The sequence below is a fragment of the Desarmillaria tabescens genome, assembly GCF_030435595.1.
Source record: "Desarmillaria tabescens strain CCBAS 213 chromosome Unknown EV420scaffold_5, whole genome shotgun sequence".
Taxonomy (NCBI): Eukaryota; Fungi; Basidiomycota; class Agaricomycetes; order Agaricales; family Physalacriaceae; genus Desarmillaria; species Desarmillaria tabescens.
In genome coordinates, this window is record NW_026848304.1 from 1,193,044 (window position 1) to 1,218,611 (window position 25,568).

Here is a 25,568-nt window from a genome sequence, read left to right on the forward strand (position 1 = left end):
GTGGACGCGACACACGAGCAAACAACCAGGCAGTCGATGGACACCTTTACTGCCTTCGTTTCCTGGCCCAGTGCTCCCTTGACCGCTTCACTGGTACAGAAGTCATTATCGTCTCTCAACCCTTCTCCAGTCATCGTCGACCATTTACCCAACTCCACAAAAAACGGCCTATTGCAATGGGCGACATACGACGAAATCGACCACGAACTCACATATTCTCATGACCATAACGCCGACTTCCTGTCATCTGCCTACACATTCCGGAAGGCCCTGACGCGAAAACACTTCTTATCTCGTACCATCCACTCTTATATCACCAAAAATCCAGATTCCATCCTTGGACGTGCAGTACCCAAGACCTTTGAGCTCGAAATATCCTTTGTCGACGAGCTAGATGAGATTTTGGCCGATGATCTCTGGGATCTCGGTAACATTCTTGACAACGACCCGTGTAGATGGTGGATTTTGAAACCGTTGAGTACTCTTCAGTCCTGTTGTGACATCCAAGTCTCAAATGTCATTCTGATTCAGTGGTATGGCGGATCGCGGAAATGGAATCAGACTTTTCAATAGTAAAAGCTCGTTGCTGCAGATCTTTGAAAGTTTTGAGGATGAACAGTCTTCAGACGAGGAGGATGATACGGCGGTTGTTACATCTCAGCTTCGCCACTTTGTTATACAGGTGAGATCTTGCCTACATGCAATCCTGCATTACTGATAACATAAGGAATATCTCTCCAATCCGTTGTTGATTGACCCAGAGGAGGTCTCCATTGGTGGTTCGCTTGTACCAAAGGAACTACAAGGCCACAAAGTCAGCTACCACCTTTAGACGAGGACGACGTGGTGATGGCCATTCCTTTGACAGTTTCATCTCAGGGTATATTGCGTTGCGTCAGGAGCCCTCCAACTATACGTATACAAGCAACTATTGGCCTTATTTTCCGCACTCCCTTACGCACCACCTGAACGAGGAGAGAACGAGTCAGTTGATTTGACGCCCCACCTTACAAACACGTCACTTCAAACTCATCGCGGCGAGGAGGGTGTTCGGCTACTCGACGAACTCGTTGGATGTCACATACAGTCAGGAGCAGATGGAGCCGATATCAAGCTATCCGAGGCTCATGTGGCTGACTTGCTTGAGCAAATATGTGCAGTTCTCGCTGAGACGTTCAAAGCTGGACTCCAGAGTCCTGTTCATTTCCAGGTCAGTGTGTTTGAACATACATTCATTCGCTTTGCTAATAGTTTCTCAAGGTCTTACCGAATGCCTTTGAGCTTTTCGGAGTGGACTTTTTGGTCACTCATCAACCATCATCAGACACTTCTTTCCAAGTTCAGCTCCTCGAAATGAACTCAGAACCCGCGATTGAGCTAACTGGACCCCGACTGACATGGATACTTGAAGATTTATTTGTGTCCATCGGGCGGGTTTGTGTGCAGCCTTTCTTTACAAAGCGTAAAGACGAGGCATGGCCGGTCGGGGAGTCTCGCTATAGCTTGTTAAAGTGTTTAGACGAAGAGGTTCGCGCAACTTAGATAAATAGAATTTTTTTTTTGCTAGTGAGGGATATGAAATCACATGTCTAAATTTGGTTACTCTCAACTTCGATGTCTGCTGGGCCCTTGACACCGTCCAGGAAACGGTCCAAGTGGGACGATGGAGACGATGAGCAAGCTGAAGATTTTCAGTCACATCCACGGTCAAAGCGTCGCGTAAAGTCCACGGTGGCCCCCCGGTTGTCACCAAGTCCACCACCCATCGTGGTCGCTCGTCCAACAAGACCGTCACACAGCGTCTACGTACCCCCGCGAACTCAACACCCTTCCATACTTCCTTCAAGGTCCGTCTACTGCTATGAGCGCCTTAATCAAATAGAAGAAGGGTCATACGGGGTCGTCTTTCGGGCCAGAGACAAACAGACCGGAGACATCGTCGCATTGAAAAAGTTGAAGCTAGACGAAGAAAAGAACGGATTCCCGATAACAGCACTCAGAGAAGTCAACGCATTGATGGCTTGTCATCATGAGAATGTTGTCCGCGTTCGCGAGGTCGTTGTTGGAGACACACTGACACAGTACGTGTTTTCTGCACTTTGCTCCCCATTGCACATGGCTTATTCGAGTATACCAGAGTTTTTGTCGTGATGGACTTCATCGAGCATGATTTGAAATCTCTTCTCACCTTGATGCCTGCACCCTTCCTCCAATCCGAGATCAAGACGCTCATGCTCCAGTTATTATCTGCTGTGGATCATTGCCATTCGAATTGGATACTTCACCGCGACCTGAAAACGAGTAATCTCCTCATGAACAATCGAGGGACAATTAAAGTAGCCGACTTTGGTTTGGCACGGCGGTACGGTGACCCTGTTGGGGTCGGTGGACTGACGCAGCTAGTGGTCACTCTTTGGTATCGGTGTGTCCTTACATTGTTCATAGTATTTCGGATGCAATGATTGCCATAGCGCCCCTGAAATCCTGCTCGGTGCAACGTCGTATTCCACTGCTGTGGACATGTGGTCTGTAGGATGTATCTTTGCTGAACTCCTGCTCAAAGAGCCCTTGTTCCAAGCGAAATCAGAGATGGAGCTTCTTTCAATGATTTTTAAACTTCTTGGACCGCCCACTCATAATTCCTGGCCGGAATATTTTTCTCTCCCGCTGGCCAAGGCAATCAGTTTGCCTTCCCCTCAGCCACCACAATTTCGACAGAAATTTCAGTATCTGACCTCGGCTGGCCTTGATCTACTGATGTCTCTCTTATTATATGACCCGGAACGGAGAATAACGGCTTCAGAGGCACTTGACCATCCTTATTTCAAGTATGGCTGTTCTTCAAACGAGGCGCCCTGCTGAATCACCTCCTTGCAGAGAATCCCCGCTGCCAAAACATCCCGACCTTTTTGGTTCATTTCCATCTGCAGCTGCTGGCGAAAAGTAAGTTTTTTCAACTATTCGAGGAGGTTTTGGCTACAGATTCCTATTATCACCTCCAGGAAACAGAAATTGTTCAGCAGCCCTTCTGCACCAGTGCGAGCCGCAAATAATAAGTTTTCGATGGAATTCGATATCGCGTAGGCTTAGCTAGTCCCAACTAGTATATAGCTGTAACCAGGACTAGGACTACATCATAACTACATTTAGAAGTGTACTACTGCAAGGGAGGGATGTTGTCGGGAAAATTGTTCTTCAACATTTCACGCATCTTCTGGAACCGTGAACGTGTCTGGCCTCATCTCCCCACACTTGTCGTAATATTCTTGCACCTCTTCAATGGTAAACCTATATTCCTTCGCTATGTCCCGGATATTCGAATCGATGACATGCATATTGGCAATCTCAACAACAGTCTGGTGTGGTATAGAACCTTGATTTGTTGGGTGCGGCTCACTGAACAGGAAAATGAATACTAAAAGGAAATGAATATCGCAGCGCACTCACTCTTGTCTCTGTTTCTTCAAATGCTGTCCATCATGAAGGTCAGTAGACGCTCGGCGTTTCGCCCAACTCGGAGGTGGTGCGTTCCCAACTCGAACGGCCCAATCGCCTTCGGTTTCGTCAAGCTCTTCTTCAGCCGGGCCACCTCGTACTGCTGACATTATCCCAGGTTCTCCTTGCGCATCTATGGCGGGACCGAGGTGCGGAAAAGCAAGGTTGGAGGGGCTCCCCAGTCGGTTGGGAATCAGGTACCGTATCCATTTTGCCACTCAGCGGTCTTTCAGCATGGAGCTCTTCATCAACCTCTTCATCCTTCGGAACGCCCTTTCTCGCGCGTTTCCTCCTTTCTGGCTGGCGGACATACCCATACTGCCCTTTTTCTCCCAGCGTCGGTTTGGTTTCGGCAACGATCGCAGCAATCATTTCATCAAATCGGGCAGCGTTCTTCTTATATCTCTCCCGCCACGACTGCCATGTGTGGCGAGTAACCCATGCATAATCGGGGTCAGAATGCTACGGTCTCATCGTTAATAATCCGAGTGACACCAAGCGTGGAAGATGCTACCAATTCGCATAACTGTTGATACAGTCGATTGCCAGTTCGCCCACCAATTTCTTTGAAAGGGATTTTCGCGGCAATCCAATGGGCAAGCATTTCTTCATCCTTGTCAGTGAATGACATGCGCCTAAAAAGTGACAATATAAGACAGTGACAGATTGGACAGATAGAAGCATACTCCTCGCCCGGACGTCTCCCGCCTGGGTTTTTGAATACCACGGGCGTAAAGGCAACAACTCCCTTTTCAATGCACTTCTTGACCCACAGATACGATTCTACATAGACTCCAGGAGTATCTTGGTAGGCTTTGACTAAGTGTTGAAAGGCTTCAGTGTTAGGGTCTGCAAGTATGACGCGAGCCAAATGCGCCGCTGCATTTGGATTACCCCCCGAGTGCTGCAGTGATATTCATGTAAATACGTCATCTTGGTAAATGTCTCCACTCACTGCAATGCGTTCGCTGAGAGTTGTCCGAGCGTTGATATTCTCAATACTAGAATGAATGTGCATTGCCATAGGAGTTCCGTTTTCGACGAAAATCTGTTTCAAAAGCCTGCCTGCCATCTTGCAGGCTTCGACGAAAGTGTACGGGACGAAAAAGCGACCAAGCCTCTCAGGATTGGTCCAGCATAGGCGGAGTCGATCCTCCTCTGAACTGCCAGGTGAAACCAAAATGAAGCCATCTCGAGGTATTTTAGTTTCGACACGGCCGCCCAAAATCTTGGGATCATAAGCATCGCTTAAGTGACAAGTCGACTGTAGCTTACTGCAATATTTTCACATAGTTCTGCTTGTATCTCCTTCGGTAGGTCACTCTGAATAAAGAATTTCAACGGCGCGCCGTTGCTGTCTTGAAATATGGTCTGTCAGAAGAAAAGATGGGTATTGAGAACGGAGCAAAGGAGAAAACACATGCACCATAGCACAAACGAACCCAAGAATAAGGTTGAGGTTTATTTAGTGCCTTAGGGTTTACTTAGGGTTACAAGGCTTACTTCATCCACGTGATGGGACTTTACCCAAATATAGAATTAGAAACAATTCATGCTTTAGAAAATGATGAAAATAATCATACAAAATGAAATGCTAGTAATATACTGAGTACTGTGCTCTCCATGTCCGCTAGTTAGACGTTAGGACAAAGTCGTAGGATTCGGAAAGAACCCGCATTTCGTTCGCAAATATAAATTTCGTCATCCTTTCTGCCCAAAAACAGAACCTCATCATTCATTTCACTCTCCACATGCCCAACATTGAATTCCGTTCGCCCTGCCGGCGACTTCGATGGACCAGAACTGGTCTTCTTTCCTGATGTGTGGTGGCTGTGAGAAATTTTGGGTTTCACCGGGAGGACTGCTGATGAAGATCCTGAAATGGGCGTGCCAATCTTCCAAACGAAAGGCTCGCGCCGATTAAAATTGGATGGCGAAGGGTTGTATTGGGGCAAGGCCGTGCGCGACTCATCCCCAGGTTTCAACAAGGCATCACTGAGATCGACTGCTTCGAGCCCACCTTGACGCATAGCCACAAGTACCGAACGGTCTTTGACATCAAAAGCTTCCAGACGTTTCACATCACCCATTCTAGATGGCGCCGAATGCTTTGAATCTTCCTGAGTATCTTTGCTCCAGACAAAGCGTCCCTTCAAAACAGATCGTCCGCGATTATCAACGATTGTGGTGCTATGCCCACCCCGTGAAGAAAAGAAGAGTGCAGGAGGACCAAAATGGCGGGGTTGGGAAAGTAGTGATATAGGTTTAAGCAGAGGCTTGTCAGAAGGTTGGAATAAAGGAGGAGGCGAGATAGGAGGGACGGTCCGGAATGGGTGAGTAGGATCAACACTCTGTAATCTCAAGTCCTTGAGGAGCATGAAATCCGAATCCTCCTCTCGACGAACTGGTAGATCAGGAGGTAATAAACCATCCTTATACCACCCTTGCATTAAGGAGGCCTTCCACGGTCCTTCACGGGTTATCAGATACAATAACTCAATAAAGTTTATTAAGCAGCAGGCTTACCATGAACAACGTTCTTCGGGTCCCGGTAATACCACTTCGGTGGAGCAGATGGCGTTGGAATTGGCAAACCAGGCGGGGAGAATTGAACTTGTGAGAGGTCAGACCCACTCCCCATTTCTGGCTCGTGCACATTACGATAGTCAATAAATTCCGGATACGTCGGAGGAATGACATATTCATCGGCGATGGATGCAAGTGGGAACTTTGGAGCAAACGACAATTGTTGGAACGTGGTATATGGTCCCATTTGTGCAGTTGCAAGAGCGACAATTTCCTCGGGATGCACGACGGTTGAGGTTGTTGTTGTTTCAGGAGGAGTCGACGGCCGTTCCGTTGCTGACTCTGAAGGCGTTCGCCTATCTATTGGATGCTGGCTTGAGATCAGAGGAGGAGTCTGTTGACCATCAGGACCAGAACCCGTGGCGACGACAGTAGAACCAACAGCTACCGAGACACCAATGCTGACATTGACATTGGTATCTTCCTCCCCAAGTTGAGGTTCAGACTCATTGGCTCCTGCATCAGTCGCTCTTACTTCACGAGCCCGCCGCCTCGCCGCCCGCCGCTCAGCGCGTCCAATACGAACCTCTCGAACCCGAACGGTTGCGGGTTCCAAACCAAAAACATTTTGCGAGAACACCAGGAAGACCTCAACCAGGTCATCGCCTTGTAGTTGAAGTTCCAGTGATCGAGGAGAATCAGGGAGAATGAAAGTTCTGGACAGACCCAGAGCTGTTCGGTATGTTCCAGCAAATAGTTCGACTCGTTCGCCATTGTCTCCGCACAGTATCGCCAAAAAACTACAAGACAATGAGAAGAAGTTTACAAGTATCAATCATGTTTAACATGCCTTTTCTTAGCAGTCTCTACGGCTTTGACTAATAGGGCTCCTTTGGTGCCGGGAAGTTTGACATATTCCAGTTTGGGAGGCGGTGATTGGGCCACTAGAGGTGCTCCCTGTGCCCGCTTGGAACTCTCGTCGGTGATTCCTGACGGTGACGACGGCCTCTCGTCTGATCGTTTATGATGAAAAGCGTTGCTAAGTATTCTGGGTATGAAGCGTGATGTCCGCGAAGAGTGTGAAGACACCGCGGAAGAGGCTGAATCAGGCATTGGCGGTGGTATATTGAGGTTAGGGAGAGATGATGCATCGTTGGGAGATGAAGGTCTCATCCCCGAAGCAGATCGATTGGAACGAAAAGATGTGGACCGCGTTAAGAGGTTTGGTAGGCGCTCTCTCATCGGCGCCGTGGAACGCTGTTGTTCATTGGCCAAATCTGATTCATTCGATTGGTTCATAATTACCGACCACCGGCGTCGGCGCCCAGGAAGCGACCTGTCATTGACGCTTCTAACAGAGACCGAAGAGTGAGCATCAGATGTTCGAGGACTGGAGGGTTCGTCATCTCCTGCAGTGACAGGATGAGATGAAGAAATCAGTATGGGTTGCTGGGGTTGCCTGGATCCGGGAGGGGGGAGATCAGGTATACGGCTCTCTTGTAGTACTTGGCTCAGACTGATTCCATCTGCGTCGTCGTCGTCGTCATCACCCAATGGCGTACTTGGTAAGCGGGCATGGGGTTCTCTGGATGGCGAATGGGACAGAGCCTGTCGCAAAGTTAGAAGGGTGGGAGCAGGAGAAGGTTCAGGAGGCACCACTGTATTAGAGCGGGATAGACTCAAATCCAGATTTGCAGGTCGATTACTTCTTGACATAGACATTGGGCGGGGGTGTCGCGGGGTGGTATGCAACGGAATAGTCGACGAAGTCTGAGCTGCAGCACTTGTGCGTTCATCGAGGGCCTGACTGCCACTGGAACCGGCAGCTACTAAACTGATGGCTTCATCATCGCTCGACTCGACCCAGTCAGCTTTGGCGTCCGGATTCTCGGGTCGTACTGTGGCATTCGTGTTGCGCCGAATAGAACCGGCTGTCAAAACTTCAGAAACAGAGGTACCCCGTGAACGAGGATGAGGAGGAGATAGATTAGCGACTTGGCTGGCTAATCGTTCCGGTGATGGAGAAGTGTAAGGAGGAGGTTGCCCAGATGGCACCGGGGAGGGTACAGATGGCGTTCGCGTCCTCTGGCGTCTGTGAGTAGTTGGGGTACGCGGTATGAGTGGGACTGCAGGAGACGGAGAAGTAAAATGTCCATTTGACACTTTCGTGGAATGAGGGTCTCCTGGTGGGGGCGTAGATGAAAAAGGCCTGCGAAGTTTCTCAGCAGAATCGCGAGACTCCACTACTTCACGGACGCCTAAAGGAAGCTTTTTGGAAGTCTCCCTACGTTGTCTCTCGCGTTCCCTGCGCAACTCCACCTCAATTCGCCATTCAACTGCCCGCTTTACCTCTTCTAGGGCATAAACCCTCACACCATCCCGGCGACCAGCTATGGCAACCAACACTCCACGCTGTTCCATAACGACGACACTCTTAAAACTCACTCGACGAACGAGTGCATAGGGCTGTGGCGCAGGAGGTGAAATGAGGGGAAGAACATCTAATCCTTGGGCGTGGCAAAGAAGGAGATAGTGGGGGGAAAGAAATGCGCCACTGGCAGGAGGAGTGCTGAAGTGTGAAGGAGAAAGATCAGAAGTAAGCACAGACAATGACAGCCCAAGCTCTTGAAGAGAAGGAGGAGGAAGATCGGGGGGAGGTGTCATTGACTGTCCGGGAGGTGTCGGTGGTCGAGAAGTGTCGTTGCTTTTGCCGTGTAGAGCGGAAGGTCGTTCTTCAGAGATAGAGTCATCGGTGTGTGCAACAGGATCACGGCGATGCATGAGGTTGTTCAAAAAGCCAGATAAACGGTTTGAAGCGCGAACCTGAAAAAAAAAAAAAGAAAAGGGTAGTTGAAAAATGGCGAAAGAGGATGAAGTGAGCCGGTATACCTCTGTTATTGACCGACGTCGTACTCTGCGATCATCTGAAGCTGTACTAGGTCGCACAGAGTGGTGACTACGAGCGGGGGAAGGCGGCGGTGGGCGAGCAGACCTGGTAGATGGCGACGCCGTCTGTAGCCGACGCTGTGTTTCAGGAGGGTCCGGATGTTGTGTTACCTGTACAGCAGGAACGCTATGGACGCTAGCTGCATCTGAAGTCTGCTCTACCTCCCCGGTAGTAGACAAAGAAGCACCACGACTAGATTCAAGTAAAGGCCTAGTTTCCTCCTTGTCCTCTTCGGCGGTAATGACTTCCGTAATCGCTTTGTGCGGCGATTCTACGTTGCGAACCTCAACCTCCTCAATGCCTCGTGGAAGATCATCGTATCGTTCGTCCTCAAACGTGTCGGGAGCATCGCTGTACTGATCATCTTCGACCGGAGGCATGTTGGATTCTAGCTGTGAAATGGAAGAACGTTGCCGATACAATGGGACGGTCAGGAAGATGTAACGGGACAATTACAAGAGAATGGACTGGTCATGAAGGGAGCGGAGGAACCTTGAGGAAGAGGAAAAAGGCAAGACGCGGCTGACGAGACATTCGGGGCAAATGGCCGCTGCAGTTCCTGGTTTTGAAAGTTATTTCCCACGCCACGATAGCCGTCCTCGCGATCGTCTTCCTTCCTCTACATTGGACTTGTGACGCTACGATGCTGTCTCCGCCGTGGCGACGTTTTGCCCTTCCGTCCTTCTCTCGGTATTCTGCTGCTTCGACAACCTGTCGTGCTAATCATTCTTTATCTCGTCTCAATCCTGTTACAGCACAAGATGTCGATCACTTTGCAAAGATTTTACCGCCTACGTCAATTTTGTCAACCTTGGCTCCGTTTTCACTAGCAGCAACGGAACTTGACATTTACAATAATGACTGGATGGGAAAGTATCATGGAAATGCGACCACCGTCCTAAAACCAAAAACAACGCAGGAGGTCAGCGATATCGTGAAATGGTGTCACGAGAAGCGCATCGGCATAGTCCCTCAAGGTGGGAATACAGGCCTTGTAGGAGGAAGTGTCCCCGTTAAAGATGAAGTCGTAACATCCCTTGCCAATATGAGTCAAGTACGGTCCTTTGACCCAATATCTGGTTCGTGTGTGGCATGTTCGTCCAGTGAAACCTGTACTGACCCCCAGTCAAGGTATTTTGGTTGCAGACGCAGGCTGTATTCTTCAATCGCTCACAGATTATATTGCTCCGCATCATCATGTCATGCCGCTTGATCTCGGAGCGAAGGGTAGGTGTGTAGTGCATGTAAAGCACCTTGTCTATGATTCATTTTGTGTACAGCTGCCAGATTGGTGGAAACGTCGCTACGAATGCTGGTGGCTTACGGCTACTGCGCTATGGGTCACTGCATGGATCTGTCCTGGGTTTAGAAGTCGTACTTCCTGACGGGACAATTCTGGATCAACTTACAACCTTACGGAAAGATAACACTGGTCCGTATCACAGTAATTACCTATTCCCCATACTCACATTTCGCAGGATATGACCTAAAACAACTTTTCATCGGTGCAGAAGGCACTCTCGGAATAATAACGGGCGTATCCATCCTCACCCCGCCTTCTCCTCAAGCGTCCAACAATGTCATCTTCGCTCTCCCTCACTTCGACAATGTCTTGCCTCTGTATCAGCTGGTGAAGCGCGAGCTGTCAGAAATTCTTTCTGCGTTTGAATTTATAGACCGCACGGCTTATGACTTGGCGGTCAAGCACGGACAAGGAAGAGCGCTCCGTGACGAGGATGTCGAAGGTGCTCAGTGTTTCGTTCTCGCCGAGACCAGCGGCGGCCGAAGGGAACATGATGAAGAGGTGGATACGTTCGTCCGCTCAAGTTCTCCTGCTAACCTATGACTATAGAAACTGACAACTTTGCTCGAGACATTACTCGAGGCTGATAAGCCCTTAATCAACACAGGGTGTTCTGGCACAAAACCCTGCACAGTTCTCGTCTCTATGGGCCCTTCGAGAAGGTGTCACCGAGGCTGTTTCGAAAGAGGGAAAGGTGTATAAATACGACATCTCCGTCCCATTGTCGACTTTCAAAGAATGTGTTGATATCACTCGTGAGCATCTGAGATCCATGGGTTTAATGCGTGAGGGAGCAGTCAGACATGTCCTAGGATATGGCCATGTTGGTGATGGTAGATATCTACTTTTGTTTACATGACAATGCGCTGACCTTGAGATCGGAAGGAAACCTCCATTTAAATGTGGTTGCAGACACTTATTCCTCGGAGATTCAAGACGCTCTGGAACCATTCATATATGAACTCGTCGGTATGTAGCTTCCGATACTATTATTGAGAATTTGTCCACTGACTTGCACGTATCAGCATCGCACCGCGGTTCCGTGTCCGCCGAACATGGCATTGGTGCCATGAAAACTCATGCCCTCCATTACTCCAAGAGTGCCGTGAGCATCGCCTGGATGAGGAAGATCAAGGAGTTGTTTGATCCTCGGGGTATAATGAATCCAGGCAAAGTGTTGGAATAAAGGCATGAACATAAGGAAGTCCAACCATTGTAAACATATCTTTGCATTTATTTTGGTACCTCTAGAAATGAGTGCATCCTATTCACAATTTTGCTACCCTCTTTCTCAATTCTGTCTTCAAAATCTTTCCAGTGGAGGTTTTCTGTCCACTGGTGAGCTTTGCTGACGGTGGTTTAAATGAAAATTTACTCACTGGTAGCTCAGGAACAACTTCCACCCACTCCGGGCGAGCAAATCCAGGAAGCCTCGACTTGGCATGTTCCATGAGGTCCTTTACGAATTCGTCAACGCGTCCAGACCATCGGGCCACGTGTTCTGGGTGAATTATGACCTATGGGACCAATCAGCTTTCTCCAATAACCATGAATCCACAAGATCTGACAAAAGCCATAGGGCGTTCGCCCCACACCGGGTGCGCCCGAGCAACGACGGAAACTTCCAGCACATGGGGATGGCTTGATAGCTCTAAGAGTTGCTAGATGATTAATAACCGAAACCAACATCGTTGAACAGCTACTTTCCTTGCTCAATAGCGAGACTAGAGGCATTCTGGTGAAATAGGTGAGTGATGAGAATTGAGATGAATTATGGAAGCAACCTCTCCGCCAGATATAATGATGTCCTTACTTCTGTCGACTACGGCGATCGACTCGTCAGGATGCATAACGGCTAAATCTCCCGAATGAAAATACCCTCCACGGAATGCCTTTTTTGTGGCCTTCAGGATCCCGAAAGTACTCTTTCATCACAAGATTGCCTCTAGTAACAATCTCGCCCACGGTCTTCCCATCTCGAGGGACATCTATAATTTGATCGTCGTCCCGCATCTCTGCTACACGAACGCCTTCTGCTGTGGCAAAACTGTGACCTTGTCGAGCAATTAGCTTCGACCGTTGCTCGAGACTAATATTGGCCCAGAATAGTTGGTCATAGCCTCTGGTGAATGGACCGTATGTCTACGGCAGCCTCAGAAAGAATATAAAAGTGTTAAGAACATTGGTACCTCTCTAGTGTAACAAGCAAAGGTTAGTTCATCTACATGACTGGGCTCAGAAGTGACTTACGTCAAGCCATAAACATGAATGGGCTTGATCCCTATTTCTTCGAGCGATCCGAGGAGATGCGCAGTCGGCGCGGCACCTGATGAGCGTCAGGCTGAACATTTATTTTCCCGGTTGCTAAGCGCACCAGCAATGATAGCAGAAATGGGCCTCGTCAACTTCCTCGCAGATGGGTCATTCACGATACCGATCTGAAAATTAGTAGCATCAGGCGCAAGAGATGACTTCATACAATTCAGGTCATACCTGCACAGTCGGAGCACCACAGTAGTGAGTCACTTTGGAATGCAAAAAGTGGTTCCAGATTTGTGGGTAGTTGACGGTTCGTAGGGTGATCTAAGCCATGCCAGGATTCGTGAGTGATGAAATAGGGTCAATTTCTTTGAATCATTGCTTACTTGTGTTGCGAACGCGAAGGTGCTACTCCACGGAAAGGTCCACCCTCCAGCGTGGAACATAGGGAGAATCCTGAAATAGAAATGATGATGGGTTGGTAGGAAAGTAAAAGCTGGGAAAATCTACGAATCTTACCAAAGGTACGTGGATTCTTTGTCAATTCTGCAGATTATCGATCATCGTTAAGCTGCTGAACTTTTGAGAGTTGGTGAAATGTAACACTCGCCGTCCTTCAAAAGCGTTGCCGATGGCAGCTAAATAGGTGCCTAGGATGATACATGAAGCTTCAAGGCACACATCGAATTTTGAGAACGGTACCTCTCAGTGTTGTGAGGGCCCCTTTCGGCTAGTAACAAGTAAGTGATAATTGTCGAGAAGGTTCGAAGAATGGGACATACTCGTCCGGTGGTACCAGATCTATGCTTTCCGTTATTTCATGTTTGACTAATTCTGAACCACTGCGACTCACGTATAACAGAGCAAAGCCCCTGCATTTTCATCCGGCTCTACGTCTAAGCCGGCCCAACCTCTCTCTTGGCTGTAACGTCGACCCTCACTCAAGAATTGTTCATATGGGTCATCACTTCTACCAGTGTCCTTGCACACAATCCTAGGAAGCTTGGATCCTGCAATGAGTGGCAGCAGCTCTTCATCGATGAGGATGAGACTGGCACCGCTGTGATCTGAAATTGTCATCAGTACTTGGCTTTCTGAAAGATGAGTAGCCTAGCCTAGAATATAATCAACCTCTTGTGGCCTGAGTCGCGTGTTGATGGGGGTTAGGATAGCGCGCGCAGCTAGGACACCATGGCATGCATCTGTCTCAAGCTCAAGTAAAGGCTAACTATATGGTAAACTCTTGGTACATACCCGCTATCATGGGACTAGTCGGGCAATTAATTATTTCAATGCAAAAACTGAAGATCTAGGATTGGGAACGTACGAATTCGGAGCAATCACTGCCACTCTGTCACCAGGTTTAATCCCTGCACGTATCAAGCCATAAGCCATGTTCTGGATTCTCTGAGCCCTGAAAGAGGTTTACAAGGCATACTGTCTATTATCGAGATGATACTTACCATACTGCGAAGGTGTAGACGACGGGATGTTTTACATCAGGGTGCGCTAGAGCAACCTTATCTGGATAGATTTGCGCTGCTCGAAGCAAGAAAAGGAGGGGATTCTTTGGCATGGTTACACTATATTCAAAGTCAAAAGCTAGAAAGGGTAGTAACTCACCAACGGATGTAGGTAGGTGGGACCATCCTTCGAGCTGGGAGGATTTAATCTAAGCTTGACGTCGGCTGGGGGGATACTCTCTGCAGTTGGTGTTGTAGGTCCTTAAAGATACGGGTTAGATATACAGATGGAATAATGAAACGCGATGCGCACGGAACGCCATCGGTGAATGCGGGGAAAGCTGGAAAAAGGTGTGGGGAAGAGCCAAGAATGCTTATCAGCAGTGGAAAAAGTGGGGGGAATTGGGGGATAGAAAACTATTATTCGGATAAGGGGAATATATATGTGCCCAAGAGCTTGTAGTCTGAGCCGGTTATGTTCAGACCCGTCATCCGGGGTCGAAATGCGGGGAAGTAGGTTTGATCGGTTCCTGTTTGTCCTTCACGTGGTCAAGACATCAAGCCACCACCGATGACCCTGCCTCTCTACCAGATACCATATTTTATCCATCCAAGCAGGCTCTTGGCTATCCCTCTGTCCTCTTCTACAGCCTATCTACAACTATCTACATTTCTATAATGCCTGCTGTTCTAGTCCCTTTCATTCCTCTGTTCGCCTTCCTCGCGTCCGGGGCTTTAGGTCAGTGATCTCAAAGATTCTATACCCCTTGCGCGATGTGAGCCTCCTGTCTGCAGCTGACCAGAATGACTGGATAAATCCAACATATGTCGTCAGCTGGCGAGCGTCGGGGCCCCATTCGACTACCCGTGACGCAGAAGATTATATAAAACGCGCTGCTCAGCACCGTCTTTTCTGTGAGCAAATTCGTTGGATTCTCGGCCCCGCCTTTAACATAATTACTGTCAGCGATCACTAGCTCTAAAGGCGTGACTGCGCCAAGCAAAGATCCTCATGACTATCTCAGTTGGGCTCCTTAGTAAGTTAACAGCTCTAGTGCAAGTTTGGATGTACCTGACCGGCTTCCTGCCTTAGCCACTGGCCAAACTGTAACTGGTGTAACGGGAAAGGAAGAACCTACATAGGCGGTAGTAAGAATGACACATCGGACGACGGCGGCGAAGACGATTGTGACAACGACGGCGACTGTGGCGGCAGTGACGACGACGATGAACCTGATGTGGACAGCACGACACAGTCTTCCGAATCTGTAAACCAGGATCATGACAGCGTTTTCTCATCTCGCAGCCATATGCATCGAATGGTCCGAATGCGCCGCAAAGATTCTCTTTCTCTCGTTTCGCCGACATCGGCACCTACGTTCACGCGTCGCGATATCGCTCAAGCTGCGCTAGACATGTTACCTACCCTAACACCCAATCTGGATCCTCTGCCTGGTACCAAGACCCTCGATCCTGTCTCTCAGTCAACTAGCGATGCTGTTGTTGGGTCGCATACTCCTGCTCAAGCTGCCGCCAAGCATAGTGCCTCCTCATCATGTACGCCGTCTCCGACAACTTCCATGCCTCCAAGTGCTAGTAAGACTTTAGAATTTCATGCTGAGCTCCGTTTAATCGTTGTCTTGTTCACAGCCTGGACTACTTGTCCATATATTATTCGGGATGGTCAAGTCAACCCTGATGTTAGAACGCTTCCCGGACCAGGCGCGATCAACGGCGTTTCTCAAAACTCGATCAATAATGCTCTTGCCTATGCTTTCACAGGGTCCCCGTCATACTCGAAGAATTTCGTAGACGGACTCAATTATTTCTATCTGAACCCGGAATCTAAAATGAACCCCAACATGAACTACGGCCAAGTAGCTCGAGGACCGACTTCTCAGACTGGTACTTTTACAGGTATCTTAGACGGGAGAGGGCACGTCAAGGTGGTCAATGCGATTATAGTAATGAAGGATCTCAAGAACCCTGATTGGACGCCGGATCGAGATCAAGCGATGATGAATTGGATGTCTGAGTACTTGAATTGGCTCAAAACTAGTGATATTGGGAAGAAGACTGCCAGTCGACCCAAGTATGGTTTTACAATCCCTGTCTCAATATCGAGTGACTTATGCCTCGTCTCGAATAGTAATCACGGTAGCTTCTACTTTTCGCAAGTTGCTGCCATAGAGGTATATCTAGGACGCTCGGATGACGCCATCAAGACTCTGCACAGCTACTTCGATGGACCATTTATGGATCAACTCGCAGCATCTGGAGAGCAACCCTTCGAAGCCGTACGCACTCGACCATTCCACTATCGATGTTTCAATATCGAGGCCATGATAGTATGCCATTTTCTTGTTCCGTATTTCTCTCACCGACCAATTCTTTAGACCAACGCCAAAATCGGGGATCAGCTTGGGCAAGATTTCTGGATCAAGAAATCAAAACGTGGCGCCACCATAAAGGATGCAGTCGACTACACCATGTCTCTAGACCCCAAGAAAGAAAACCAAAGCCTGTTGGCACCACACGTTGCGACAATTATGCTGGTTCACGGTGATCCTGATGGCAAATATGCGAAATACTTGAGCAAGGCGGACCCAGACTATCGTTCTAAAGCGTACTGGTACTATGATCAACCGGGAGCACTTACCGGATCCTCTCAGAAGAAACGATCGGTCGAATGGAGGAGGGAGGATGCATCTAATGACAACTCGCCACCTTGTGAACTTGACTATCCTGCGGTCTTCGAGTATGTATCTGCTGTCGAGTTGGAGGTCGAATACTACGTAACCTGGGAGCAGCTGAAGTTTTTTTATTGTCCCGTTGCTACATGAATAGTGTATACACTTCAATTTTCAGTCTCTTTTTTTGTTCATGTCTCGGTGTCCGTGAATACGTTGAGTATGAATAAAGGTAACAGCAGCATGAGGAGATTCGGAGGCAGGTTACAAACAGGCATCAACAGCGTGTACCTTCCGACTAACCGTCATATACAATCATCTTCTAGTCCTCGCTTCACAATCCATATAATCGTAGAGATGGCAGAATCTGGGTCTGCTCCTGCTGACAAGTCCGTTCAGGTTAAGCTTGTTCTTCTAGGTGAGTTTCGACTGCTGTGGCAAATGTTCGTCGACAGGAAATTGCCCAGCGCTCACATGTGTATTGATGATTCATGTATTCTTACCCTCTTTCATAGGTGAAGCTGCGGTTGGAAAGTCATCTGTCGTGCTTCGTTTCGTGCGCCTCCTCATTTCTAGAAGCGACGATCGTGCATTCATTTGTTGTAACAGGTTTCCAACGAATTCCAGGCCAATAAGGAGCCTACCATTGGTGCCGCCTTTTTGACTCAAAAATGCCGTTTGGAAGACAGGGTGTTAAGATACGAAATATGGGATACAGCGGGACAAGAAAGGTTTCACTCTCTAGCTGTAAGCACTGCAGTCATGCCACCGTTGCGGATCCCTGACGCCCAGTTGAAGCCTATGTACTACCGAAATGCTCAAGCAGCCGTAGTCGTCTACGATGTAACAAAGGCCACGAGTCTCGAGAAGGCCAAATCATGGGTCAAGGAGCTTCAGCGGCAAGCCAATCCTAATATCGTTATCGCATTAGCTGGCAACAAGGTTGATCTCGTACAACCCTCCGCGTCATCGTCTGGAAATACATCAGAATCTGAAGACGAAGCTGACGATGCTACAGCCACTCCGGGAGAGGCACCGTCGCCTGGTGAATCGGAAAGCCTGAGGCAGGTTCCCACTGAGGAAGCGCAGGCGTATGCGACAGAGGCTGGTTTGCTCTTTTTTGAGACTAGCGCCAAGACTGGCGAGGGTATCGTTGATTTATTCACGGAAATTGGTGAGTGCCTGTTTATCTTTTGCTCCCAGAACGCTCATGTTGTTTTGTAGCGAGAAAGATTCCCATCGAGCATATTTTGGCATCTACCCGCGGTGCGGGTAGAGCTGGGACAGGCGCAAACCGAGCAGGTGCCACACGACAAGAGGGTGGTGTGAATTTGGAAGAAGGTGCGAAGCCGAAGGATGCTTGCAATTGTTAATGTGTTAGCCTACCTACATACGTGCGTAGTCGCCGTGTTTTTTATGAAGTTCACGTCATCTTATATATATGCCTTCAATGCTTTACACTTCACACGTACATGTATTCTGATTTTTATTTTACAACGAGGACGTATCTGATTCTGCGAATTGTCGTATAACGTAACTATAAGCACGATCAGTCTACGTATGGTGGCGGCCTTGCAACATGCTCCTGGTCCCTGTGGTTAGCGGGCACTCGGTAAGGAGGCGGTGCATGGCCGTGGGCTTCTTGGGCTTGGGAGGGTGCTGGTGGTGGTGAGTGTAACCTCGGCGGCTCAGAGATAGATGATGGGTTAGAACGCTGGTGATGCGGTATACGAAAGTCAGAGTCAATTGAAGGTGGGGGATCGGATGGATCGTCCATAGCAGGTGGTGGTGGAGGGGGAGGTTCTTGTTCTGATTCTTGCTGCTGTTCAAATACAAGACCCAACGCCTCAATTGACTGGCTTGTAGCTGGTATCTCAGCAAGTTGTGTGACATCAGTGTCCCTCGATGCCATTTCAAGTGTAGGCGGTGGAGTGGAAGATCGTTGCATATCGTGCCCATCAAACTGATCTGTTGGAAGGAAACCAAATGCAAAGCCCTCTCCAACGAGAACGGTAGACAATGGCATGGGTGGTATCATGCATTCTTCATGCGAAGGAATGATGATTTCAGTCTCCGATTCCAAGAACGTGGGCAGTCGCGTGGAGGTTGAAGCCTCTGAAGCAGAGGAGAAGAATGGCGGAGGAGCATCTCGTTCTTCAAACGGTGGTGGGGCACCAAGTGCACTCGGTCCTGCCTCCCCTTCAGAGTAATGTGGTATGGAAAGGTCCGTGTCCTCGGCCCTGTTTGTCTTTACAGGTGGGCGATCATGTTTCTTCTGGTAAGCCACGTCTATCGATTCCGCAACTTCGGGAAGTGGTGCCGGTGGAGGCAGCACCGAAATTGGAATAGAAATAGTATAAATGCGCTCCGTGTGGCTGGATGTGTCGACGAAGGAGACATAAACATTGAGTTTAAATGATATAGAATGGAGAAGCGTTGACTGGGTGATTGATGGACATTCTGCATCACTATCTAGATGCACGTAGTCTGATGCTGGCAGACTCATTTGATTATCTGCCGGCGAACCTGAAGGCGACGTTTGGTGTAGAATAAATCGCAACTGAACCGGCCTTGTGGCATGAAAGCGACAAGACGCGCCAGACCGTGCCAGGACAGTCTTGAAGGAAGACCCTACAACAAAAGGTGATATGGGCCATTTATACGTTGATGCGCGTTTCTCCTGGGTGGTAGTAGATGATGGTCCGACGGAAGGTTCGTCATCATCATTTGAAGGAGGTCCTTCTTGGTCATCCGATTCCCCGTCGTGTTCATCGTGTTTGACTTGCACAATGCGTACGAATTCAACCTTGACGTTGCGCAGCCTCAGTCCCTGGTCGACCACGATCTCCTTGGCAGGCGGCGGGATCGTTACATAGACCGGGACCTGCTCACCGGCCTTGAACGTTGTACGAGGAACCTGGACTTCAAAACGCGTTGGTTGGTCCAGAGCGTGAGTTTCGGGTGATATGGGGAGAGAATCGGTATGGGAACTGTATCGTCTGGTGTGAACAGCCATGCTTTTTATAACTGGTGGCGTCGAAGCATTTGTAGGGTGCAATGTAACCGTTAAGGTATGTGACAGTGATGAATGCGGCGTGATAACAGCTTGAGGGGTATCGGGCATAAGCGGTAAGGAGAATAGCACGGAAGACGGAAGAGCTGCAGCGTTCTCCACAGGACTAGAAAATAGTACTGTTTCTGACATCCCTAGTTCAATCTCTTGGCTGTATGCCTTCTCGACCGTACGTAGGGACATAGTTCTGTATCAGACACCGGAAGCAATGAGCATATACGCAGAACAGCATGCACGATACGTACATTCGATGCCATCGACCGGGTTCTGCCCCCTTGATCTGCAGTTCTCCTTCGATGGCAGCGCGTTCTCCCTCGGCACCCAGAAAGCCTTTCTGAAAATTAAGGGCATCGACAGTGGGTGTAATGAGTATCTGTGGCTCCCGAGAGATATCGGGATGGACTTCTGTCGGATCCTGCTGGGAATATATCGGAGGTGGAACGTGCTCCAACATGGTGGTAGTAGAGCAACAGGAAGGATATTGCACGAGCGGTGTCGGTAACAGCAAGTGACTATCAGTTTCAGAAAGACGATGAGCCACGTGTGGTCGTGCTAAAACAACCCTGATAATTAGCGTAGCAGTTACATACGAATACACAGCAATCGCAGTTTCAATCCAAATATATATACCAATCAATCAAAATGCCGGCTTCCTCAGCACTCGACCCGTGCCAGGCTCTCCAGCTCTCCAAACATTATTTCGTCACCAAGTTGCATCAATAAATCCCAAGCCAATGTACGATGCCCGCCAAGAAGCCCTGTTCCCTGCTCCGAGCTAGCATCTCCAACCTCTCCCCATCCCATGCCAAACGACATCGTTGGCGCTACCGACTTGGATGTATCGAAAGAATCCTCGCCATCATCCAGCACCTTCATTGCTTCAATTGCCCTTCTCGCACAGACCATGTAGTGGGCGCGAGCATCTGGGCTGTGATGCATCAAAAACTTCTGTATCATGCGAAGCATGACGCCCTTGAAACCCATCGCACGATCTGCCTTGAGTTTGTTCTTCAGCGAAGGGGATGCAAGAAATGCCAGCGAGTAGATGCCCATGACTACTCTTTCCAAGTAGCTTAACCATGAATCGCGGGTAATCACCTGAAAATCGATGTCGGATATTGGCAATCGATGAACAAGTGATGAGAAGAGGAGGGAGATGGATGCCGAGGGTATCGCCTTGGCAAATACTTGACGGTTTGAGTCTAGTTGGCTTAATCGGGTGAACACCTCTAAAGATAAATCAGCCAAGGAAGGAGGGGCGTGATTCGGTATTCCCTTCAGCTGGACGTAAGACATCGGCGATACGGCTTCGGCAGGGTCGATGATGTATGACGAGCACAACTGAAAAAGCCTAGTGGCCGTCTTCAGCGTTCCTTTCGATGGATTACTCGGGTTGGAAAAGAGGATATGACCAGCAATACAGCTCAAGATAACCATGGTATCTCTGCGGACTGCGATCAAATCACTGAGAGACAGAGCCGGCGCAAATGCACGAAGACTGGCACCCTCCCTCACCACTATACACAGTCGGAGTAACAAATCAACAAGTCGATGTTGCTGGGATATGAAGTCGATGTTTTCGCCCACCATTGTAAGGTTACGAACGATAACAAGAACCATGAGAATGGTATCCCCTGGTCTCTGGCGTAAACCCCAGCGTGGATCAGCACTCCCTTGCCGTCGTTCAAGACCAGCAAAAGGCATGGCCTCTGCCTCGTACACTGCATTCACCAATTCCCGATGTGTCGGTATGTCGATCTCGGTTGTACTGAGCTGGAATGTGTCTTGGACTTGGGCACCTTCCAAGGCAAGTTCTTCCATGAGGTCTAGAAGCTCGTCGAAAAGGTCTCCGCATTGATGGAGAGGGAAACCTGAACCAGGGGTTTGACCTTTCATGGTTGAGAGTATGGTGAGTGTCGTTAACGCGTACGACAGCTCTGTCGAAATTCTGGAGCTAAGAGACAAGGTTAAGGCCTCAATGTCTACAGTGCCCCAGTCATTGATATCTCGTAATGGACGCTCGCGATGTGGAGCAAGTTCTGCTTCGATGCTTTTGAGATCGCGACCGCCATAAGTTTCGACTTCGCGTGCGTACGGAACGTACTCAATTTTGCGACGAAGGGGCTGTGACCGTGTTCGCGTTGGACCTGCCATGGTGGGCACTGACTGGGAAGAACCAGAGCTAGGCGCTGGAGCTGCCGGCTTAAACGGAATTGATTAGCAAAAGCACACTAGCCAAAAATGACCGCAAAGCCCACCGTATTAGCATCAGGTAGCTCCGAACCTGACAGCGATTTGAATGAAACGTACTAAATAGAAAAGATAGAAACCTACCGGTCTTTTGTCGCGCTCGTTTGCCATCTCCGTCATCACTGTCAAGCTTCCGCTTTATTCCCCCTTGAATGTCCTCGAGAACATTTGTGTCCGATGTCTCTCCGACATGAGACGCGTCAACAGATTGGGGTGCAGACATATGTGTAGTGTTCGTACTGGGCTGTGGAACAGATGTCGCGGTACCACTTTGGTGTGGTGTTTGAGGCGCGACAGCGTTGGCGGATGGAAAACCGGGCTGACCCCTCTGCATCTGGTTAGGGAACCCGGACTGCATTCCGTTTGCTACGCCCTGGCCTGGTCTGGTGGGTGTGCCGGGACGCTGATTCATAACATTTCCCTGCCTTGAGGACATTTGTGCCTTCCTTTGCTGATCCTGAACGTTCTTTTTGTACAAGTCTTCAAAGGGTGCCAGAATAAGCATATAGCATGCCTGAAGGGCATGGGCGCTTGACGTGGTGCCGCTTGCATGAGGTTGGGGTAATTCTTCCGGAAGTTCGAATTGGGACGCGATTACAGCCCAAGTATTAGGGTTTCCAATCTGTAACAGGTAAGTGTTGTACTAGTGGTACGTCATAGCGAGTACATACCACGGAACCTCCTCCCTGCTGTATTGTTAGCCCCCAGAGCTTGAAAAGATCTATATCTCTGCCTGCCAAACGGAAACAGCCAATCTCTGTCTGAGAAGGTTCGATCATTTTGAACTGGGAAGTGTTGGGATCGTAATTTGGGGTCGGAATGCCGGTGAGAGCAGGTGGCAGCGGCGTGTTCCGTTTTGCCATGATGTTGGCGAGGCCGGCCAAGAATCCTTGGTGCCGCTGCCTGTACTGGGCAGAGGAAGGGGCGGAACGAGGAGCAGCAGGATTTGACATGGTGGGATCGAGGAAAGGGGCATTGGCCGAGTTTGGCGGTTGGGAGTTCGGCATTTGAAAATTTGGGTGGCCCCCAGCAGAAGCGGACTGGTCATGACTGACGGTCGAATGCATCCCAGAGGTAATTCCACCGAGATATGACCCCGAACTTGTTCCGCCCACTACTGACGCGGAACGACTGTTTGCCATTCTAGCATTGCTCGCAGCAGAAAGTGCTGCCATCTGCTTGGCAGCCTGGGAAGCATCTAGATTGAAAAATGAAGGATCAAATCCCGTCGGATTCGACGACATAAGCGAAGGATGCGGTCCTTGTTGGGCTTGCTGGGTACCGAAGGGGGAGGCCATTCTGCGGTCTTGGCGCTGGTAAGCAATCGAATCCACGGAAATAAGGTCAGACAGCCAAAAAAAGCTGACTTACAACATCGAGTACTTTCTCTGCAGGTCACCGTCGCCGCCGTCTCTTCTGTTGTATCCTGTTGCCGTCGCAAGTCAACTTGCCTTTTTCAGCACATGTGACTTGCTTTTCTTTCTTCTTTAACTACCACCATGCCGGTATCTGAAATCGACGACATCTTTGCAGCAAAGACACTACCGCGCCTTCCTGCTACTTCCTCGTCGTCCTCGTCGACCACGAAGAAAAGTAAAAAGCGCCGCAGAGACCATTCTACTGACGACCACCACGAACCACCCCCCAAGAAACGTGTTCCCGAGACGGTCATCGATCCTTCTTCTACTGTATCCGCCCCTAAACGCATAAAGCAGACCAAGGGTAGTGATAGATCAAAGATTAAGCCATTCAAATCGGAGAAAGACGCCAAAGGCGATGAGGAGCGCTTTAAAGATTCCAGAGGTTCTGGACCTCGTGCGTCTTCTTTTCTTTTTTTATGCACATTCCAATTTCCATTTTTTAGGACGTAAAACTGAGGAAGGTTGGTCCGTATATAAAGAAGACGAGCTTGGAATGACTAATGAAGGAGGAGGTCCGTCTGTCCTGTTCGAACTCTTGTCATTATCTGACCTATATCAGATACCCCTTTGTGCCCTTTTGACTGTGACTGCTGTGAGTGCTTTTTCCTGATCCGTAGTTTCTTCGCAGTATTGACTCGGCGAACCAGGCTTTTGAATGAAATCGATATACCCCATTGACTCCATACGCCGGTTCTTACTTCCGTCCGGCTCCTTCGAAGCCTCGCAAAGAGCAGTCATTGCGTTGATTTGTCGAGGTCAAAAGGTAGCCAAAATCAATATCTTCTTCCAGTCCTACCTAGAGATCATCTTCGGAAGGCTATAGGGAACCTATCATTGGTTACGAGGAATACAGTATTAAGTGTCGATATTTTAACATCCATGATATAGCTTTATATTAGCCTTGCGAGTACATACAATGGTAATCAGCATTTAATATTTATCAATCGTCGTCGTCGTCATCGTCGTCCACAGCATTGGGCCTGCCTAGTTCAATACCAAATGGATCGATATCTTCCCCCGCTTCCGCCGCTTTCCTGTTCCTCTTCTCCTCCGCTTTCTTTTCTTGCTCTGCCTTCCTAGCCAAATATGCTTTGCTTCCGACCACCTTCTCTGGGTTTTTGCACAAGCGGAGCCGCCTGTCAACTTCACGCACAGACTCCACGTCGGGCGGTCTACTCGATCTTTGAATGATAATCTTTACTTTATTGACCGTGGCCTCGACAGCATCAGACGAAGGATGTTTTGATTTCAGCCATTTGTATGATTCTTCTGGGAGAGCAAGAGACATGGCAGCGAGGGCTATTTGAGAAGGCGTGTAGATGAATTCAACTGTCCGTCAGTCGCGAAGCGCGAACATAGCTCAACGCAGCTTCGTAGGCATCTCGATGGGCTTGAGGCCAGTCTGCGGTTGTTTCAGGGAAGGCTCTAAAGACGATGTTGGTGACTGCGACCGGAAGTGGTAAGAAATACACGCACCTGGAAGTCCAGCCATATACCCCAAAGTGCTCGATGAGCATGCCACACAGAAAACTCGAAGCCAAGGCTTTGCGCTACGAGAAACTCGAGATCCAGGACATCGGATGCGGTAGTGCTTTTGATGTGTGTTGTGTAAGTCTCTAAGGAAATCGGGTTATTCGTCGTCTTGGTGGCAAGAAACAGAGTTGTTAACCTAATAGTATATTATATTTGAGCATTAACGTTCATAGAATGCTACGACGTCCGTACATGACATTTTTGGGGTGCCAATCCATGACCGTGTTCTTGAGGTAAAAGCGCTTGAAGTAGCTGATTGCCGTAGCTTCAACTTCTTCAGGAAAACGAAAGAGACCGCATAACTGAGTTATAGTGGAGATATAGTGCTTGACCAGGAGATGTTCCTCGTCTGCAGTCAAGAAAAGCACATTCGCAGATGAGCCTGGCTGGACTCAATGAGTATTGCATCACCAATCACGCACGGCCGTACCTCATATGCCTCGAATGTCCGTTTGATAACAGCGACGGCTGCTTGATTCAACGTCGAACGCACTTGGGCCAATTTCTCAGGAGAATATCTCCAGTTCTTGAATTGCGTGCTCCCCTCGTATATTGATTTCTTGGTGGCCGGAGGAGAGACATTGGACATGGCAAGGTACCAAGTTTCT

At 49.0% G+C, this 25,568-nt stretch overlaps 11 protein-coding genes across 11 annotated transcripts; 6 read left to right on the forward strand and 5 right to left on the reverse strand.

Annotated features, from left to right (window-relative positions):
• Window positions 1–22: 22 nt before the first annotated feature.
• Window positions 23–1,588, forward strand: EV420DRAFT_1514250 (tubulin-tyrosine ligase). Its single transcript, XM_060471802.1, has 5 exons — window positions 23–473; window positions 532–682; window positions 728–814; window positions 869–1,210; window positions 1,261–1,588. Exons 1-5 carry the CDS (start codon window positions 37–39, stop codon window positions 1,540–1,542), a joined length of 1,299 nt encoding a protein of 432 aa, XP_060336463.1. The 5' UTR covers window positions 23–36; the 3' UTR covers window positions 1,543–1,588.
• EV420DRAFT_958296 (Pkinase-domain-containing protein) lies at window positions 1,588–3,255 on the forward strand. The gene is made up of 5 exons (XM_060484143.1): window positions 1,588–2,081; window positions 2,138–2,422; window positions 2,472–2,828; window positions 2,878–2,943; window positions 3,003–3,255. Exons 1-5 carry the CDS (start codon window positions 1,615–1,617, stop codon window positions 3,082–3,084), a joined length of 1,257 nt encoding a protein of 418 aa, XP_060336464.1. The 5' UTR covers window positions 1,588–1,614; the 3' UTR covers window positions 3,085–3,255.
• Window positions 3,256–5,004: 1,749 nt separating this feature from the next.
• On the reverse strand, window positions 5,005–9,487 carry EV420DRAFT_1514267 (uncharacterized protein). The gene is made up of 4 exons (XM_060471803.1): window positions 8,911–9,487; window positions 6,872–8,844; window positions 6,022–6,821; window positions 5,005–5,965 (listed from the first exon to the last, which is right to left on the reverse strand). Exons 1-4 carry the CDS (start codon window positions 9,346–9,348, stop codon window positions 5,130–5,132), a joined length of 4,047 nt encoding a protein of 1,348 aa, XP_060336465.1. The 5' UTR covers window positions 9,349–9,487; the 3' UTR covers window positions 5,005–5,129.
• Window positions 9,488–9,555: 68 nt separating this feature from the next.
• EV420DRAFT_1514269 (uncharacterized protein) lies at window positions 9,556–11,493 on the forward strand. Its single transcript, XM_060471804.1, has 8 exons — window positions 9,556–10,047; window positions 10,100–10,199; window positions 10,249–10,400; window positions 10,447–10,772; window positions 10,821–10,881; window positions 10,934–11,104; window positions 11,157–11,240; window positions 11,297–11,493. The coding sequence occupies exons 1-8, from the start codon at window positions 9,612–9,614 to the stop codon at window positions 11,455–11,457; spliced, it is 1,491 nt and encodes a 496-aa protein (XP_060336466.1). The 5' UTR covers window positions 9,556–9,611; the 3' UTR covers window positions 11,458–11,493.
• On the reverse strand, window positions 11,487–14,518 carry EV420DRAFT_1514278 (AMP-dependent synthetase and ligase). The gene is given in 20 exon segments (XM_060471805.1): window positions 11,487–11,599; window positions 11,651–11,788; window positions 11,840–11,920; window positions 12,056–12,175; window positions 12,207–12,413; window positions 12,536–12,597; window positions 12,646–12,709; window positions 12,765–12,854; window positions 12,917–12,986; window positions 13,050–13,076; window positions 13,141–13,180; window positions 13,233–13,260; window positions 13,313–13,331; window positions 13,384–13,597; window positions 13,617–13,620; window positions 13,662–13,736; window positions 13,854–13,944; window positions 13,994–14,097; window positions 14,154–14,254; window positions 14,307–14,518. 20 exon segments carry the CDS (start codon window positions 14,314–14,316, stop codon window positions 11,540–11,542), a joined length of 1,605 nt encoding a protein of 534 aa, XP_060336467.1. The 5' UTR covers window positions 14,317–14,518; the 3' UTR covers window positions 11,487–11,539.
• Window positions 14,519–14,545: 27 nt separating this feature from the next.
• EV420DRAFT_1514294 (chondroitin AC/alginate lyase) lies at window positions 14,546–16,885 on the forward strand. The gene is made up of 7 exons (XM_060471806.1): window positions 14,546–14,732; window positions 14,789–14,908; window positions 14,961–15,030; window positions 15,087–15,589; window positions 15,644–16,085; window positions 16,143–16,341; window positions 16,390–16,885. The coding sequence occupies exons 1-7, from the start codon at window positions 14,672–14,674 to the stop codon at window positions 16,834–16,836; spliced, it is 1,842 nt and encodes a 613-aa protein (XP_060336468.1). The 5' UTR covers window positions 14,546–14,671; the 3' UTR covers window positions 16,837–16,885.
• Window positions 16,886–16,947: 62 nt separating this feature from the next.
• EV420DRAFT_1514298 (GTP-binding protein ypt5) lies at window positions 16,948–18,204 on the forward strand. The gene is made up of 5 exons (XM_060471807.1): window positions 16,948–17,101; window positions 17,199–17,239; window positions 17,293–17,430; window positions 17,482–17,857; window positions 17,908–18,204. Exons 1-5 carry the CDS (start codon window positions 17,041–17,043, stop codon window positions 18,054–18,056), a joined length of 765 nt encoding a protein of 254 aa, XP_060336469.1. The 5' UTR covers window positions 16,948–17,040; the 3' UTR covers window positions 18,057–18,204.
• Window positions 18,070–20,310, reverse strand: EV420DRAFT_958595 (uncharacterized protein). Its single transcript, XM_060484146.1, has 2 exons — window positions 20,002–20,310; window positions 18,070–19,943 (listed from the first exon to the last, which is right to left on the reverse strand). The coding sequence occupies exons 1-2, from the start codon at window positions 20,208–20,210 to the stop codon at window positions 18,233–18,235; spliced, it is 1,920 nt and encodes a 639-aa protein (XP_060336470.1). The 5' UTR covers window positions 20,211–20,310; the 3' UTR covers window positions 18,070–18,232.
• Window positions 20,311–23,404, reverse strand: EV420DRAFT_958602 (uncharacterized protein). The gene is made up of 4 exons (XM_060484147.1): window positions 22,678–23,404; window positions 22,091–22,628; window positions 22,015–22,040; window positions 20,311–21,958 (listed from the first exon to the last, which is right to left on the reverse strand). The coding sequence occupies exons 1-4, from the start codon at window positions 23,302–23,304 to the stop codon at window positions 20,411–20,413; spliced, it is 2,739 nt and encodes a 912-aa protein (XP_060336471.1). The 5' UTR covers window positions 23,305–23,404; the 3' UTR covers window positions 20,311–20,410.
• EV420DRAFT_958542 (DUF1764-domain-containing protein) lies at window positions 23,384–24,266 on the forward strand. The gene is made up of 4 exons (XM_060484145.1): window positions 23,384–23,821; window positions 23,871–23,939; window positions 23,987–24,019; window positions 24,075–24,266. Exons 1-4 carry the CDS (start codon window positions 23,506–23,508, stop codon window positions 24,080–24,082), a joined length of 426 nt encoding a protein of 141 aa, XP_060336472.1. The 5' UTR covers window positions 23,384–23,505; the 3' UTR covers window positions 24,083–24,266.
• Window positions 24,267–24,367: 101 nt separating this feature from the next.
• On the reverse strand, window positions 24,368–25,563 carry EV420DRAFT_1627167 (cyclin-like protein; the record flags this gene model as incomplete). Its single annotated transcript, XM_060476032.1, has 5 exons — window positions 25,391–25,563; window positions 25,153–25,346; window positions 24,904–25,096; window positions 24,783–24,786; window positions 24,368–24,756 (listed from the first exon to the last, which is right to left on the reverse strand). The coding sequence occupies exons 1-5, from the start codon at window positions 25,547–25,549 to the stop codon at window positions 24,368–24,370; spliced, it is 939 nt and encodes a 312-aa protein (XP_060336473.1). The 5' UTR covers window positions 25,550–25,563.
• Between the last annotated feature and the right edge of the window lie 5 nt (window positions 25,564–25,568).

Bases quoted from the DNA above. Each gene is read 5' to 3' on its own strand.
- EV420DRAFT_1514250 (XM_060471802.1), top strand. From the start codon at position 37: ATGGACACCTTTACTGCCTTCGTTTCCTGGCCCAGTGCTCCCTTGACC. The intron at 474-531 runs GTTGAGTACTCT...ATTCTGATTCAG, and splicing joins AGATGGTGGATTTTGAAACC to TGGTATGGCGGATCGCGGAA. The intron at 683-727 runs GTGAGATCTTGC...TGATAACATAAG, and splicing joins TTCGCCACTTTGTTATACAG to GAATATCTCTCCAATCCGTT.
- EV420DRAFT_958296 (XM_060484143.1), top strand. From the start codon at position 1,615: ATGTCTGCTGGGCCCTTGACACCGTCCAGGAAACGGTCCAAGTGGGAC. The intron at 2,082-2,137 runs GTACGTGTTTTC...CGAGTATACCAG, and splicing joins GTTGGAGACACACTGACACA to AGTTTTTGTCGTGATGGACT. The intron at 2,944-3,002 runs GTAAGTTTTTTC...TATCACCTCCAG, and splicing joins TCTGCAGCTGCTGGCGAAAA to GAAACAGAAATTGTTCAGCA.
- EV420DRAFT_1514267 (XM_060471803.1), bottom strand. From the start codon at position 9,348: ATGCCTCCGGTCGAAGATGATCAGTACAGCGATGCTCCCGACACGTTT. The intron at 6,822-6,871 runs GCATGTTAAACA...ATTGTCTTGTAG, and splicing joins GTAGAGACTGCTAAGAAAAG to TTTTTTGGCGATACTGTGCG. The intron at 5,966-6,021 runs GTAAGCCTGCTG...TAACCCGTGAAG, and splicing joins CCCGAAGAACGTTGTTCATG to GACCGTGGAAGGCCTCCTTA.
- EV420DRAFT_1514269 (XM_060471804.1), top strand. From the start codon at position 9,612: ATGCTGTCTCCGCCGTGGCGACGTTTTGCCCTTCCGTCCTTCTCTCGG. The intron at 10,048-10,099 runs GTTCGTGTGTGG...CCCCCAGTCAAG, and splicing joins GTCCTTTGACCCAATATCTG to GTATTTTGGTTGCAGACGCA. The intron at 11,105-11,156 runs GTAGATATCTAC...TGAGATCGGAAG, and splicing joins ATATGGCCATGTTGGTGATG to GAAACCTCCATTTAAATGTG.
- EV420DRAFT_1514278 (XM_060471805.1), bottom strand. The intron at 13,737-13,853 runs GTTCCCAATCCT...CTTGAGCTTGAG, and splicing joins TGATTGCTCCGAATTCGTAC to ACAGATGCATGCCATGGTGT. The intron at 12,710-12,764 runs GTATGACCTGAA...ACTAATTTTCAG, and splicing joins GTGGTGCTCCGACTGTGCAG to ATCGGTATCGTGAATGACCC.
- EV420DRAFT_1514294 (XM_060471806.1), top strand. From the start codon at position 14,672: ATGCCTGCTGTTCTAGTCCCTTTCATTCCTCTGTTCGCCTTCCTCGCG. The intron at 14,733-14,788 runs GTCAGTGATCTC...TCCTGTCTGCAG, and splicing joins CCTCGCGTCCGGGGCTTTAG to CTGACCAGAATGACTGGATA. The intron at 14,909-14,960 runs GTGAGCAAATTC...AATTACTGTCAG, and splicing joins TGCTCAGCACCGTCTTTTCT to CGATCACTAGCTCTAAAGGC.
- EV420DRAFT_1514298 (XM_060471807.1), top strand. From the start codon at position 17,041: ATGGCAGAATCTGGGTCTGCTCCTGCTGACAAGTCCGTTCAGGTTAAG. The intron at 17,240-17,292 runs GTGCGCCTCCTC...TTGTTGTAACAG, and splicing joins CATCTGTCGTGCTTCGTTTC to GTTTCCAACGAATTCCAGGC. The intron at 17,431-17,481 runs GTAAGCACTGCA...GCCCAGTTGAAG, and splicing joins AAAGGTTTCACTCTCTAGCT to CCTATGTACTACCGAAATGC.
- EV420DRAFT_958595 (XM_060484146.1), bottom strand. From the start codon at position 20,210: ATGTTGGAGCACGTTCCACCTCCGATATATTCCCAGCAGGATCCGACA. The intron at 19,944-20,001 runs GTACGTATCGTG...TGTCTGATACAG, and splicing joins CCCGGTCGATGGCATCGAAT to AACTATGTCCCTACGTACGG.
- EV420DRAFT_958602 (XM_060484147.1), bottom strand. From the start codon at position 23,304: ATGGCCTCCCCCTTCGGTACCCAGCAAGCCCAACAAGGACCGCATCCT. The intron at 22,629-22,677 runs GTATGTACTCGC...TACCTGTTACAG, and splicing joins AGCAGGGAGGAGGTTCCGTG to ATTGGAAACCCTAATACTTG. The intron at 21,959-22,014 runs GTGGGCTTTGCG...ATTCCGTTTAAG, and splicing joins AGCTACCTGATGCTAATACG to CCGGCAGCTCCAGCGCCTAG.
- EV420DRAFT_958542 (XM_060484145.1), top strand. From the start codon at position 23,506: ATGCCGGTATCTGAAATCGACGACATCTTTGCAGCAAAGACACTACCG. The intron at 23,822-23,870 runs GTGCGTCTTCTT...TCCATTTTTTAG, and splicing joins TTCCAGAGGTTCTGGACCTC to GACGTAAAACTGAGGAAGGT. The intron at 23,940-23,986 runs GTCCGTCTGTCC...GACCTATATCAG, and splicing joins AATGACTAATGAAGGAGGAG to ATACCCCTTTGTGCCCTTTT.